This window comes from Coregonus clupeaformis, chromosome 19 (assembly GCF_020615455.1).
Source record: "Coregonus clupeaformis isolate EN_2021a chromosome 19, ASM2061545v1, whole genome shotgun sequence".
Taxonomy (NCBI): Eukaryota; Metazoa; Chordata; class Actinopteri; order Salmoniformes; family Salmonidae; genus Coregonus; species Coregonus clupeaformis.
In genome coordinates, this window is record NC_059210.1 from 15,659,865 (window position 1) to 15,673,648 (window position 13,784).

Here is a 13,784-nt window from a genome sequence, read left to right on the forward strand (position 1 = left end):
GACTAAGCACACACCCCTGAGGGGCCCCCGTGTTGAGGGTCAACGTTGCGGATGTGTTGTTGCCTACCCTCACCACCCGGGGGGCGGCCCGTCAGGAAGTCCGTGATCCAGTTGCAGACGGAGGTTTTCAGTCCCTGGATCCTTAGCTTTGTGATGAGTTCAGAGGGTACTATGGTGTTGAACGCTGAACAGCATTCTCACAATGGTGTTCTTGTCCAGGTGGAAGAGGGCAGAGTGGAGTGCAATAGAGATTGCATCACCTGTGGATCTGTTGGGACAGTATGCCAACTGGAGTGGGTCCAAGGTGTCTGGGATGATTGTGTTGATGTGACCTATGACCTTCAAAGCATTTCATGACTACAGATGTGAGTGCTACGTGGCGATAATCACTTAGACATGTTACTTTGGCGTTCTTGGGCACAGGGACCATGGTGGTCTGCTTGAAACATGTAGGTATTACAGACTGGGTCAGGGAGAGGTTGAAAACGTCAGTAAAGGCACTTGCCAGCTGGACAGCGCATGCTCCGAGCACGCATCCTAGTAATCTGTCTGGCCCTGCGGCCTTGTGAGTATTAACCTGTTTAAAGGTCTAACTCACATCGGCTACGCAGAGTGTGATCACACAGTCACCCGGAACAGCTGGTGCTCTCATTCATGGTTCAGTGTTGATTGCCTCGAAGCGAGCTCATCTAGTACGTCACTGGGCAGCTCGCGGCTGGGTTTACCTTTGTAATCCATGATAGTTTGCAAGCCCCGCTACATCCGACGAGCGTCAGAGCAGGCATCGTAGGATTTGTTCTTAGTCATGTATTGACGTTTTGCCAGTTTGATGGCTCGTTAGGAGGTAGTGGGATTTTTTAGAAGCGTTTCAGTCTGACACCAGCCAGCAAAAGCAAGAAAACAGAATACAAAGTATGAAAAAAAATAAAAAAATAATAATAATTAAAAAAAATTATATAGATAGATAGATATATATATATACATTGTCATAGTCATTGACAAGGTTAGAAATAATGATTTTTTATATAAATAATAATTGTGTCCTTCAAACTTTGCTTTCGTCAAAGAATCCTCCATTTGCAGCAATTGCAGACCTTTGGCATTCTAGTTGTCAATTTGTTGCGGTAATCTGAAGAGATTTCACCCCATGCTTCCTGAAGCACCTCCCACAAATTGGATTGGCTTGATGGGCACTTCTTACGGTCAAGCTGCTCCCACAACAGCTCAATAGGGTTGAGATCAGGTGACTGTGCTGGCCACTCCATTATAGACAGTATACCAGCTGACTCCTTCTTCCCTAAATAGTTCTTGCATAGTTTGGAGCTGTGCTTTGAGTCTTTGTAATGTTGTAGGTGGAAATTAGCTCCAATCAAGAGCCGTACACAGTGTATGGCATGGCATGGCGTTGCAAAATGGAGTGATAGCCTTCCTTCAAGTTCCCTTTTACACTGTACAAATCTCCCACTTTACCACCACCAAGGCACTCCCAGACCATCACATTGCCTCCACCATGCTTGACAGATGGCATCAAGCACCCCTCCAGCATCTTTTCATTTGGTCTGCGTCTCACAAATGTTCTTCTTTGTGATCCGAACACCTCAAACTTCGATTAATCTGTCCAGTGTCTGTGTTATTTTGCCCATCTTAATCTTTTCTTTTTATTGGCCAGTCTGAGATATGGCTTTTTCTTTGCAACTCTGCCTGGAAGGTCAGCATCCTGGAGTCGCCTCTTCACTGTTGACGTTGAGACTGGTGTTTTGCGGGTATTATTTAATGAAGCTGCCAGTTGAGGACCTGTGAGGCGCGTGTTTCTCAAACTAGACACTAATGCATTTGTCTTCTTGCTCAGTTGTGCACCGGGGCCTCCCACTCCTCTTTCTATTCTGGTTAGAGCCAGTTTGCGCTGTTCTGTGAAGGGAGTAGTACACAGCGTTGTACGAGATCTTCAGTTTCTTGGCAATTTCTCGCATGGAATAGCCTTCATTTCTCAGAACAAGAATAGACTGACGAGCTTCAGAAGAAAGTTCTTTGTTACTGGCCATTTTGAGCCTATAATCAAACTCACAATTGCTGCTCCAGATACTCAACTAGTCTAAAGAAGGCCAGTTTTATTGCTTCTTTAAAATCAGCACAACTGTTTTCAGCTGTGCTAACATAATTGCAAAAGGGTTTTCTAATGATCAATTAGCCTTTTAAAATGATAAACTTGGATTAGCAAACACAACGTGCCATTGGAACACAGGACTGATGGTTGTTGATAATGGGCCTCTGTACGCCTATGTAGATAAATTAAAAATCTGCCGTTTCCAGCTACAAAAAAATTGCTTTTCTTTTGAAAACAAGGACATTTCGAAGTGACCACAAACTTTTGAACGGTAGTGTGTGTTATATATATATATATATATATATATATACACAGTGAGGGAAAAAAGTATTTGATCCCCTGCTGATTTTGTACGTTATCCCACTGACAAAGAAATGATAAGTCTATAATTTTAATGGTAGGTTTATTTGAACAGTGAGAGACAGAATAACAACAAAATCCAGAAAAACGAATGTCAAAAATGTTATACATTGATTTGCATTTTAATGAGGGAAATAAGTATTTGACCCCTCTGCAAAACATGACTTAGTACTTGGTGGCAAAACCCTTGTTGGCAATCACAGAGGTCAGACGTTTCTTGTAGTTCTCCACCAGGTTTGCACACATCTCAGGAGGGATTTTGTCACACTCCTCTTTGCAGATCTTCTCCAAGTCATTAAGGTTTCGAGGCTGACGTTTGGCAACTCGAACCTTCAGCTCCCTCCACAGATTTTCTATGGGATTAAGGTCTGGAGACTGGCTAGGCCACTCCAGGACCTTAATGTACTTCTTCTTGAGCCACTCCTTTGTTGCCTTGGCCGTGTGTTTTGGGTCATTGTCATGCTGGAATACCCATCCACAACCCATTTTCAATGCCCTGGCTGAGGGAAGGAGGTTCTCACCCAAGATTTGACGGTACATGGCCCCGTCCATCGTCCCTTTGATGCGGTGAAGTTGTCCTGTCCCCTTAGCAGAAAAACACCCCCAAAGCAAAATGTTTCCACCTCCATGTTTGATGGTGGGGATGGTGTTCTTGGGGTCATAGGCAGCATTCCTCCTCCTCCAAACACGGCGAGTTGGGTTGATGCCAAAGAGCTCCATTTTGGTCTCATCTGACCACAACACTTTCACCCAGTTCTCCTCTCAATCATTCAGATGTTCATTGGCAAACTTCAGACCGGCATGTATATGTGCTTTCTTGAGCTGGGGGACCTTGCGGGCGCTGCAGGATTTCAGTCCTTCACGGCGTAGTGTGTTACCAATTGTTTTCTTGGTGACTATGGTCCCAGCTGCCTTGAGATCATTGACAAGATCCTCCCGTGTAGTTCTGGGCTGATTCCTCACCGTTCTCATGATCATTGCAACTCCACGAGGTGAGATCTTGCATGGAGCCCAAGGCCGAGGGAGATTGACAGTCCTTTTGTGTTTCTTCCATTTGCGAATAATAGCACCAACTGTTGTCACCTTCTCACCAAGCTGCTTGGCGATGGTCTTGTTGCCCATTCCAGCCTTGTGTAGGTCTACAATCTTGTCCCTGACATCCTTGGAGAGCTCTTTGGTCTTGGCCATGGTGGAGAGTTTGGAATCTGATTGATTGATTGCTTCTGTGGACAGGTGCCTTTTATACAGGTAACAAACTGAGATTAGGAGCACTCCCTTTAAGAGTGTGCTCCTGATCTCAGCTCGTTACCTGTATAAAAGACACCTGGGAGCCAGAAATCTTTCTGATTGAGAGGGGGTCAAATACTTATTTCCCTCATTAAAATGCAAATCAATTTATAACATTTTTGACATGCGTTTTTTTGGATGTTTTTGTTGTTATTCTGTCTCTCACTGTTCAAATAAACCTACCATTAAAATTATAGACTGATCATTTATTTGTCAGTGGTCAAACGTACAAAATCAGCAGGGGATCAAATACTTTTTTCCCTCACTGTATAATATATACACATAGATACACACACACACACAACCAGTCAAAAGTTTTAGAACACGTACTCATTCAAGGGTTTTTCTTAATTTCTTATTATTTTCTAGTAAAAAATGTCAAGAACTTTTAAAGTTTCTTCAAGTGCAGTCGCAGAAACAATCAAGCACTATGATGAAACTGGCTCTCATGAGGAATGCCACAGGAATGGAAGACCCAGAGTTACCTCTGCTGCAGAGGATAAGTTCATTAGAGTTACCAGCCTCAGAAATTGCAGCCCAAATAAATGCTTCACAGAGTTCAAGTAAGAGACATATCTCAACATCAACTGTTCAGAGAAGACTAAGTGAATCAGGCCTTCTTGGTCAAATTGCTGCAAATAAACCTCTACTAAAAGACACCAATAAGAAGAAGAGACTTGCTTGGGCCAAGAAACACAAGCAATGGACATTAAACCAGTGGAAATGTGTCCTTTGGTCTGGAGTCCAAATTTGAGATTTTTGGTTCCAACCGCTGTGTCTTTGTGAGACGCGTTGTGGGTGAAAGGATGATCTCTGCATGTGTATTTCCCACCGTAAAGCATGGAGAAGGTGGTGTTATGGTGTGGGGGTGCTTTGCTGGTGACACTGTCTGTGATTTAACGAGCATGGCTACCACAGCATTCTGCAGCGATACGCTATCCCATCTGGTTTGGGCTTAGAGAGACTATCATTTGTTTTTCAACAGGACAATGACCCAACACACCTCCAGGCTGTGTAAGGGATATTTTACCAAGAAGTAGAGTGATGGAGTGCTGCATCAGATGACCTTGCCTCCACAATCCCCCGACCTCATCCAAATTGAGATGGTTTGTGATGAGTCGGACCGCAGAATGAAGGAAAAGCAGCCAACAAGTGCTCAGTATATGTGGGAACTCCTTCAAAAATGTTGGAAAAGCATTCCAGGTGAAGTTGGTTGAGAGAATGTCAAGAGTGTGCAAAGCTGTCATCTAGGTAAAGGGTGGCTATTTGAAGAATCTCAAATATAACAGGAAGACCAGGTAGCTTAGTGGGTAAGAGCGTTGTGCCAGTAACCGAAAGGTCGCTGGTTCTAATCCCCGAGCCGACTAGGTGAAAAATCTGTCGATGTGCCCTTGAGCAAGGCACTTAACCCTAAGAGCGTCTGCTAAATGACAAAAAATGTTTGTTTAACACTTCTTTGGTTACTACATGATTCCGTATGTGTTATTTCATAGATTTGATGTCTTGACTATTATTCTACAATGTATAAAATAGTAAAAAATAAATAAAATCCCTTGAATGAGTAGGTGTTCTAAAACTTTTGACCGGTAGTGTATATATGTCTAAGGAATTGACAGTTTGAGTACTTACGCATGGTGTCCGTTCATCACGGCATAGTCATCAGACGACCATCCATTATTGTCCTTTAAGGTGATGTCTGCGTCGAACTGCAGGAGTATCCGCACCATACTGATTTGTCCATTGCAAGCAGCGATCATTAATGGGGACCTAAAGGTAGCAAAAGCTGGAGGTTGAGTAAATGTGCCCATATCGGTCTGTGCATTCTCCTATATCAGAATCTAGCATTCCAAAATTCCCTTTCATTCCCTTTCTTGAAGTAGCCTAAGCGCTGATATGACAAAAGTTAAGTAATGGAACCCTTGCCATCACCTATTAATGTGTGTTAGACCACAGATTACATCAAGGCAGGGAGGAAAGAAGGAAGAGTTGCCATGACGCCCTAGGGGACAGCTTAGCTGAGCTGTTAGCTCTAGCAAATGTATTGCAACTTATCCAGAACGCTGCAGCCCGTCTGGTGTTCAACCTTCCTAAGTTCTCTCATGTCACCCCGCTCCTCCGCACACTCCACTGGCTTCCAGTTGAAGCTCGCATCTACTACAAAACCATGGTGCTTGCCTACGGAGCTGTGAGGGGAACGGCACCTCCTTACCTTCAGGTTCTGATCCTACACCAAAACGAGGGCACTACGTTCATCCACCTCTGGCCTGCTAGCCCCCCTACCTCTACGGAAGCACAGTTCCTGCTCAGCCCAGTCAAAACTATTCGCTGCTCTGGCACCCCAATGGTGGAACAAGCTTCCCCACGACGCCAGGACAGCGGAGTCACTGACCACCTTCCGGAGACACTTGAAACCCTACCTCTTTAAGGAATACCTGGAATAGTACAAAAGTAATCCTTCTACCCGCCCCTCCCATTAAAAAATATATATATAAATAAAATAGGGTGGTTGTCCCACTGGCTATAATAAATTGAATGCACCAACTGCTAAATGACGTAAATGTAAAATTATATTTAGTGTTCTTACGTAAAATTAGTTTTCTGCAAGCTATTGGAAGATAATTAGATAGAGATCACGTAAATCTGGTGATCTGGGATCTGTTATTTTCAATAGCAGCAGTAAATGTATTATTAGATCGATTGGACTGCTAACTAGCTTTACTGATAGCTGATAGCGTTGCCGATGCGGTTTTGATTTGAACGGGCAGTCCTTGGGGAGCTCATGCAGAGTTGTTAAATTATTTTGGCTAAGTGATTTTTACTGCAATTTAGCTTTTAGCTGTGAATGTGTAACATGTTTGAAGTTTGGCCAAACGTTTGTAATTAGTGGATTCGGCGATTACAGCCACACCTGTTGCTGACAGGTGTATAAATTCGAGCACAGAGCCATGCAATCTCCATAGACAAACATTGGCAGTAGAATGGCCTTTCTGAAGAGCTCAGTTACTTTCAACTTGGCACTGTCATAGGATGGCACCTTTCCAACAAGTCAGTTTGTCCAATTTCTGCCCTGCAAGAGCTGCCCCAGTTAGCTGTAAGTGATGTTATTGTGAAGTGGAAACGTCTAGGAGCAACAACAGCTAAGCCATGAAGTGGTAGGCCACACAAGCTCACAGAACGGGACCGCCGAGTGCTGAAGAGCGTAGCGTGTAGAAATTGTCTGTCCTTGGTTGCAACACTCACTACCGAGTTCCAAACTGCCTCTGGAAGCAACGTCAGCAAAAGAACTGTTCGTCGGGAGCTTCATGAAATTGGTTTCGATGGGCGAGCAGCCGCAAACAAGCCTAAGATCACCATGCGCAATGCCAAGCGTCGGCTGGAGTGGTGTAAAGCTCACCACCATTGGACTCTTGAGCAGTGGAAACGCGTTCTCTGGAGTGATGAATCACGCTTCACCATCTGGCAGTACGACGGACGAATCTGGGTTTGGCGGATGTCAGGAGAACTGTAAAGTTTGGTTGAGGAGGAATAATGCACTGGGGCTGTTTTTCATGGTTCGGGCTAGGCCCCGTAGTTCCAGGGACGGGAAATCTTAATGCTACAGCATACAATTACATTCTAGAGAGTTCTGTGCTTCCAACTTTGTGGCAACAGTTTGGGGTAGGCCCTTTCCTGTTTCTGCATGACCCCTTGCACAAGCGAGGTCCATACAGAAATCGTTTGTTGAGATTGGTGTGGAAGAACTTGACTGGCCTGCACAGAGCCCTGACCTCAACCGCATCGAACACCTTTGGGATGAATTGGAACGCCGACTGCCTTCCCAGAAGAGTGGAGGCTATTATAGCAGCAAAAGGGGGGACCAACTCCATGTTAATGGCCATGATTTTGGAATTAGATGTTTGACGAGCAGGTGTCCACCTACTTTTAGCCATGTAGTTTACATTTAACTTCTTTGGGTCATCCTCGACAAATGCTTAAATGCATTGTACCCACATTTGTGTTTGTGTTTTTAAATTGTCAAAGAAATTCAAATAAAATAAATTACTTATTTATTAACTATTCTACCAGATCTCTCCATCTCAGGAAAATGGATTTGATCTTTAAAGGTATCACACAAACCCACCTGTTTCCCTGGTCCTTAGTGTTGACGTCAGCCCCCTCCTTGAGGAGGAACTCTGCCATCTCGGCATGATTCTCCTTCACTGCCATAGTCAGAGGGGAGTATCCCTCCTGCAAGAAGATCATCCAAACCACAACACGCATTGTCAAATATCTAGTATATCCACATAGCCTAGTCATTTTTGTACCAAAATAGTAACAGCTCTCCTCCCCTCAGCTTCATCCCCTTTCTTTTTGAACCAATGGGTCAGGATTACTCTCCAGCAATCTGGAAACGTGTTCATATCTCTCTCTCGGACCAGTGCCTGAGCTGTGACAGTCCTGAGTGGTGCTAGTGGATCCCTGAGTAACAAATTGACTCTTCTGTAGCTCAGAGGATTGGATTGGTGTAAGCCAGGGGTGTCAAACTCAATTCCTGCAGGGCCGTGTCGCGTGTCTTCCAGTTTTTGTTATTTCCTTTAAATGAGTGTCCAATTAAGATCTAGACAACCAGATGAGAGGAATTCCTAACTAGTCAATTACCTTAATTGATTAATCAAGTACAAGGGAGGATCGAAAACCCGCAGATGCTCAGCCCTAAAATAATTGAGTATGATACTCCTGGTGTAAGCAATATGTAGACAATTTGGGCAAGTTGGAGCTACCACCATATTGCTCCTACTACAATCGACACAGATCCAGGGGAGGAGTGGTGGTTCTGGCCCTGGGCTGGGCCACCTACAGCCCCACGGCTCACCTTGTTCTGGGCGTTGACATTGGCCTCATGCTCCAGCAGCAGCATAGCGGTGGAAAAGGCAGGGATGCAGGAGGCCAGGTGCAGGGCAGTGTTGCCGTTGATGTCCACCAAATTAGTCTCGGCATTATGCTCCAGTAGCGTGGCCACGCAGCGCTCCTGCTGGCACTGAACTGCCTGCCAGGGGTACGGAGGAGAGGAACATTAAGATAGAAATATGTTTTGTACAAAAACATAACTCTGACATCTAGAATTAGGAATCACATCAGTTCCATTCATGACATTTATATCTGCAACAATCCACAACGTTTGCCATTGCAAGAGTTTTGCAAAAATGTTAAAGGTAGATCGACCTGTTCTTGATTATAGTGATACTATTTATCAAATTGCAGCTGCCACTACTCCGTTTATTATAGCGCCCTTTGTTTTATCACAAAAGGCACTTTTCGTACTCATCACTGTATTCTTTAACAAAAGGTTGGCTGGACCTCTTTGAAGTAATGTAGATGACGTCTTTACGCTCTTTTTGTTTATAAAGCTGTTCCAAGCTTCCAACTTACCTAACTTCACTGTTAAAATTGTAAATGTTTTTTTTTATCATTTAATTATTTTCCCCCTCTCTTTTGTGACTGAATAGATGTGTCCTCTCCTTTAGTAACCAATATCGAACTACAGTGGCTTGTGAAAGTATTCACCTCCCTTGGCATTATTCCTATTTTGTTGCCTTACAACCTAGAATTAAAATGAATTTTGGGGGGGGGGTTTGTATCATTTGATTTACACAACATGCCTACCACTTTGAAGATTCAAAATATGTTTTATTGTAAAACAAACAAGAAAAAAACAGAAAACATGAGCGTGCATAACTATTCACCCCCCCCACCCCCAAAGTCAATACTTTGTAGAGCCACCTTTTGCAGCAATTACAGCAGCAAGTCTCTTGGGATATGTCTTTATAAGCTAGGCATATCTAGCCACTGGGATTGTTGCCCATTCTTCAAGTCAAAACTGCTCCAGCTCCTTCAAGTTGGATGGGTTCCGCTGGTGTACAGCAATCTTTAAGTCATACCACTGATTCTCAACTGAATTGAGGTCTGGGCTTTCACTAGGCCATTCCAAGACATTTAAAAGTTTCCCCTTAAACCACTAGAGTGTTGCTTTAGCAGTTTGCTTAGGGTCATTGTCCTGCTGGAAGGTGAACCTCGGTCCCAGTCTCAAGTTGTGGTGCCATATTCTTTCCATTTTTTAATAATGGATTTAAAATGGTGCTCCGTGGGATGTTCAAAGTGTCTGATATTTTTTTTATAACACAACCCTGATCTGTACTTCTCCACAACTTTGTCCGTGACCTGTTTGGAGAGCTCCTTGGTCTTCATAATGCCGCTTGCTTGGTGGTGCCCCTTGCTTAGTGGTGTTGCAGACTCTGGGGCCTTTCAGAACAGATGTATATATACTGAGATCATGTGACACTTAGATTACACACACAGGTGGACTTGGTTGCACCAGATCTTATTTAGGGGCTTCATAGTAAAGCACCACTTTTCCGTTATTTATGTTTTTGAATTTTTTGTAACAATTTATTTTTTTCATTTCACTTCACCAATTTGGACTATTTTGTGTATGTCCATTACATGAAATTCAAAAAAAAATCCATTTAAAATTACAGGTTATAATGCAAAAAAATTGGAAAAACGCCAAGGGGGATGAATACTTTTGCAAGGCACTGTAAGCATGTAAATGCATGACAGCCACTGAACATGTTTACATGCACACCAATAACCCGTTAGAGTTGACACAAACATCATATCCCGTTTACAATAACCCGAATAAGCTCCTATCCCAGTTTGGACACTAAGATTATAATATTAAATACTGCAGAATTACGTGTTTCTTACAGTAAAATTATAGACCAAATGTAATAGTTCTCAGGAACAATGATTTATTTATTTCATGTTGAGAAAATAAGAATGCGCGCTTAGGGTCTGTGTTGTGTAGCCTAAATATGCCCCCAAAAAAATTTGACATAAAAGCTGACAGTATTTTACTTTCAACCACATAAAATATGCATCCAAGAAACACTAAAATACTATCAGAAACATAATGGATCATTTTCACAGCTTTTCATTTCCTTAAAACTGATGGAATTTGGGAATTCTGCATGGAAAATCTCCCCGGTCCCTAAATGTCTTCACTCCTCGAGGGAAGCAGAAATTAAACAGAAAACTTTATCGATGTCAACTATATTGTTAATGATGCATTCACTCTATGTATATATGACGTCATTCTTGTGAGCAAGGCCAAATTAGTATTGTACAGCATCAAGTAATGACAGAAGAGAAGCTGCATTATCTAATGATAGACAAGTTGACAAACATCTTGCCTACCAAATAGTGTTGCTCGGTATACCGAAACGTTGGTACTTTGATACTAGAACATTAAAAACGGTTTGGTACTAGAATTTGTTACTTTTGGTATTTCTGGCAAATGTGTCTCATGGATCACGCATGTCTATCAGCGCAGCCGACCCCTTATTATAGTGCGCACCGTGCCTGCTCCACTTACTCATTGCTAGCTTGCAATGGGAGTCTCGGCTGCATCATGTTAACGTGGACTCTAGACCAAATGACACATTTCCACCAGTCTAATGTCCATTGCTCGTGTTTCTTGGCCCAGTAGGTCTCTTCTTCTTATTGGTGTCCTTTAGTAGTGGTTTCTTTGCAGCAATTCGACCATAAAGGCCTGATTCACACAGTCTCCTCTGAACAGTTGATGTTGAGATGTGTCTGTTACTTGAAATCTGAAGCATTTATTTGGGCTGCAAGTTCTGAGGCTGGTAACTCCAATGAACTTATCCTCTGCAGCAGAGGTAACTCTGGGTCTTCCTTTCCAGTGGCGGTCATCATGAGAGTCAGTTTCATCATAGCGCATGATGGTTTTTGCGACTGCATTTGAAGTTTTTGAAACAGACCTTCATGGTCTTAAAGTATTGATGGACTGTCGTTTCTCTTTGCTTATTTGAGCTGTTCTAGCCATAATATAGACTTGGTATTTTACCAAACAGGGCTATCTTTTGTGTACCCTAAAAAATAAATAACGGAAAATTGGTGCGTGCATATGTATTCACCCCCTTTGCTATGAAGCCCCTAAATAAGATCTGGTGCAACCAATTACCTTCAGAAGTCACATAATTAGTTAAATAAAGTCCACCTGTGTGCAATCTAAGTGTCACATGATCTGTCACATGATCTCAGTATATATATATATATATATATATATATATATATATATATATATATATATATATATATATATATATATTAGGGCTGTCAAATGATAAAAAAATTTAATCAAATTAATCAGAATTTTCAGTGGATTAATCATGATTAATCACTATTTGCAATTACACCTGAATCCTAACCATTTTTTTTCTGAAATGCATACCAAAAGATAAATAACAGGACACAGATACATAATTTTCATATTATGTCTGTTTATTAACACAGCCAAATAATGGTGTTTTAAATCAAGCTGAAACATACTACACACCATAATATTTGTCTTTGTAATGTTCCATCACTTCCTCTTTGGCATTCCTCTTAACCAGGATGTACAATTTACAGTATTCAATTGAACAGAAAGCAATAAATGTAGTCAAATCATAACAGTGACCTACCACATTTTTGCACAATTTGAGTCATCTGTGGAAAAAAACATTTTCAATAAAACTTTTAAATCAAACCAAAGAACAATCTTTTACCTTTTCCTCCATTCTTTAATCCAGTTGCTCAAAAATCCAGTTGCTAACTACTATAACATGTTGCACTGAAACTGGTCTTTTGTTTGAACATCACCTTTCAAATCTACTGAGCTTCATCATCTTTCAGCCAGTTGCTGAGGCAAACTAACTTGTTCACATTTTCTGAAAGTAAAGCTGACCTTTTCTTGTTCACAATGTGACCTGCAACTGAGAAAAGTCGTTCACAGGGAACAGTGGTTGCAGGAGTGGCTAGATATCAAATTATCTGAGGTTGATTTTGTTAATTGCCTGCAAACATTCAGCGTGGTCTGGCGCAAACCACTTGCTGAATCTGACGGCCCAGCAAACGCATGTTTGGCGTTGACATGGTACTTCAAGCTTGAACAGCTCCGGTGAAATTGAAACTTTTTCTTACAAATCTTGCAAATAACCTTGTACTTGTTAACTGTACCATCATCATTCTTTTTATATTTGAATCCGTCAATAGGCCCACTTTGCTCACCTTGCTCCATCTCGCCTCTAGCTCCCAACCACTTTCCTGACCTGAATAATTTGTCACACTGCGCATGCGTGAAATGCGTTAAAAAAATTGACGTAATTAACAGCAAACAACTAATTAACGTCGTTAACGCGCTATTTTTGACAGCCCTAATATATATATATATATATATATATATACATACACCTGTTCTGAAAGGCCCCAGAGTCTGCAACACCACTAAGCAAGGGGCATCACCAAGCAAGCGGCACCATGAAGACCAAGGAGCTCTCCAAACAGGTCAGGGACAAAGTTGTGGAGAAGTACAGATCAGGGTTGGGTTATAGAAAAATATCAGAAACTTTGAACATCCAACAGAGCACCATTAAATCCATTATTTAAAAATTGAAAGAATATGGCACCACAACAAACCTGCCAAGAGAGGGCCGCCCACCAAAGCTCATGGACCAGGCAAGGAGGGCATTAATCAGAGAGGCAACAAAGAGACCAAAGATAACCCCAAAGGAGCTGCAAAGCTCCACAGCGGAGAATGGAGTATCTGTCCATAAGACCACTTTAAGCCCTACACTCCACAGAGCTGGGCTTTACGGAATATTGGCCAGAAAAAAGCCATTGCTTAAAGAAAGAAATAAGCAAACAGGGTCAGATGAGACTAAAATTTAGCTTTTTGGCCATCAAGGAAAACGCTATGTCTGGCGCAAACCAAACACCTCTCATCACCCCGAGAACACCATCCCCACAGTGAAGCATGGTGGTGGCAGCATCATGCTGTGGGGATGTTTTTCCATCGGCAGGGAATAGGAAACTGGTCAGAATTGAAGGAATGATGGATGGCGCTAAATACAGGGAAATTCTTGAGGGAAACCTGTTTCAGTCTTCCAGAGATTTGAGACTGGGATGGAGGTTCACCTTCCAGCAGAACAATGAC

The 13,784-nt window shown here is 42.4% G+C and overlaps 1 protein-coding gene across 1 annotated transcript in view; it reads right to left on the reverse strand.

Moving 5' to 3' along the window:
- Positions 1-13,784, reverse strand: part of si:ch211-272n13.3 (ankyrin repeat domain-containing protein 26) — a 111,757-nt gene that overhangs the window by 85,684 nt on the left and 12,289 nt on the right. Inside the window, exons 4-6 of the mRNA XM_041837611.2 lie at positions 8,604-8,777; positions 7,872-7,978; positions 5,381-5,518 (exon numbers count right to left, since the gene is read on the reverse strand). Coding sequence (XP_041693545.2) covers positions 5,381-5,518; positions 7,872-7,978; positions 8,604-8,777 — 419 coding nt within the window. The remainder of the gene's footprint in view (positions 1-5,380; positions 5,519-7,871; positions 7,979-8,603; positions 8,778-13,784) is intronic.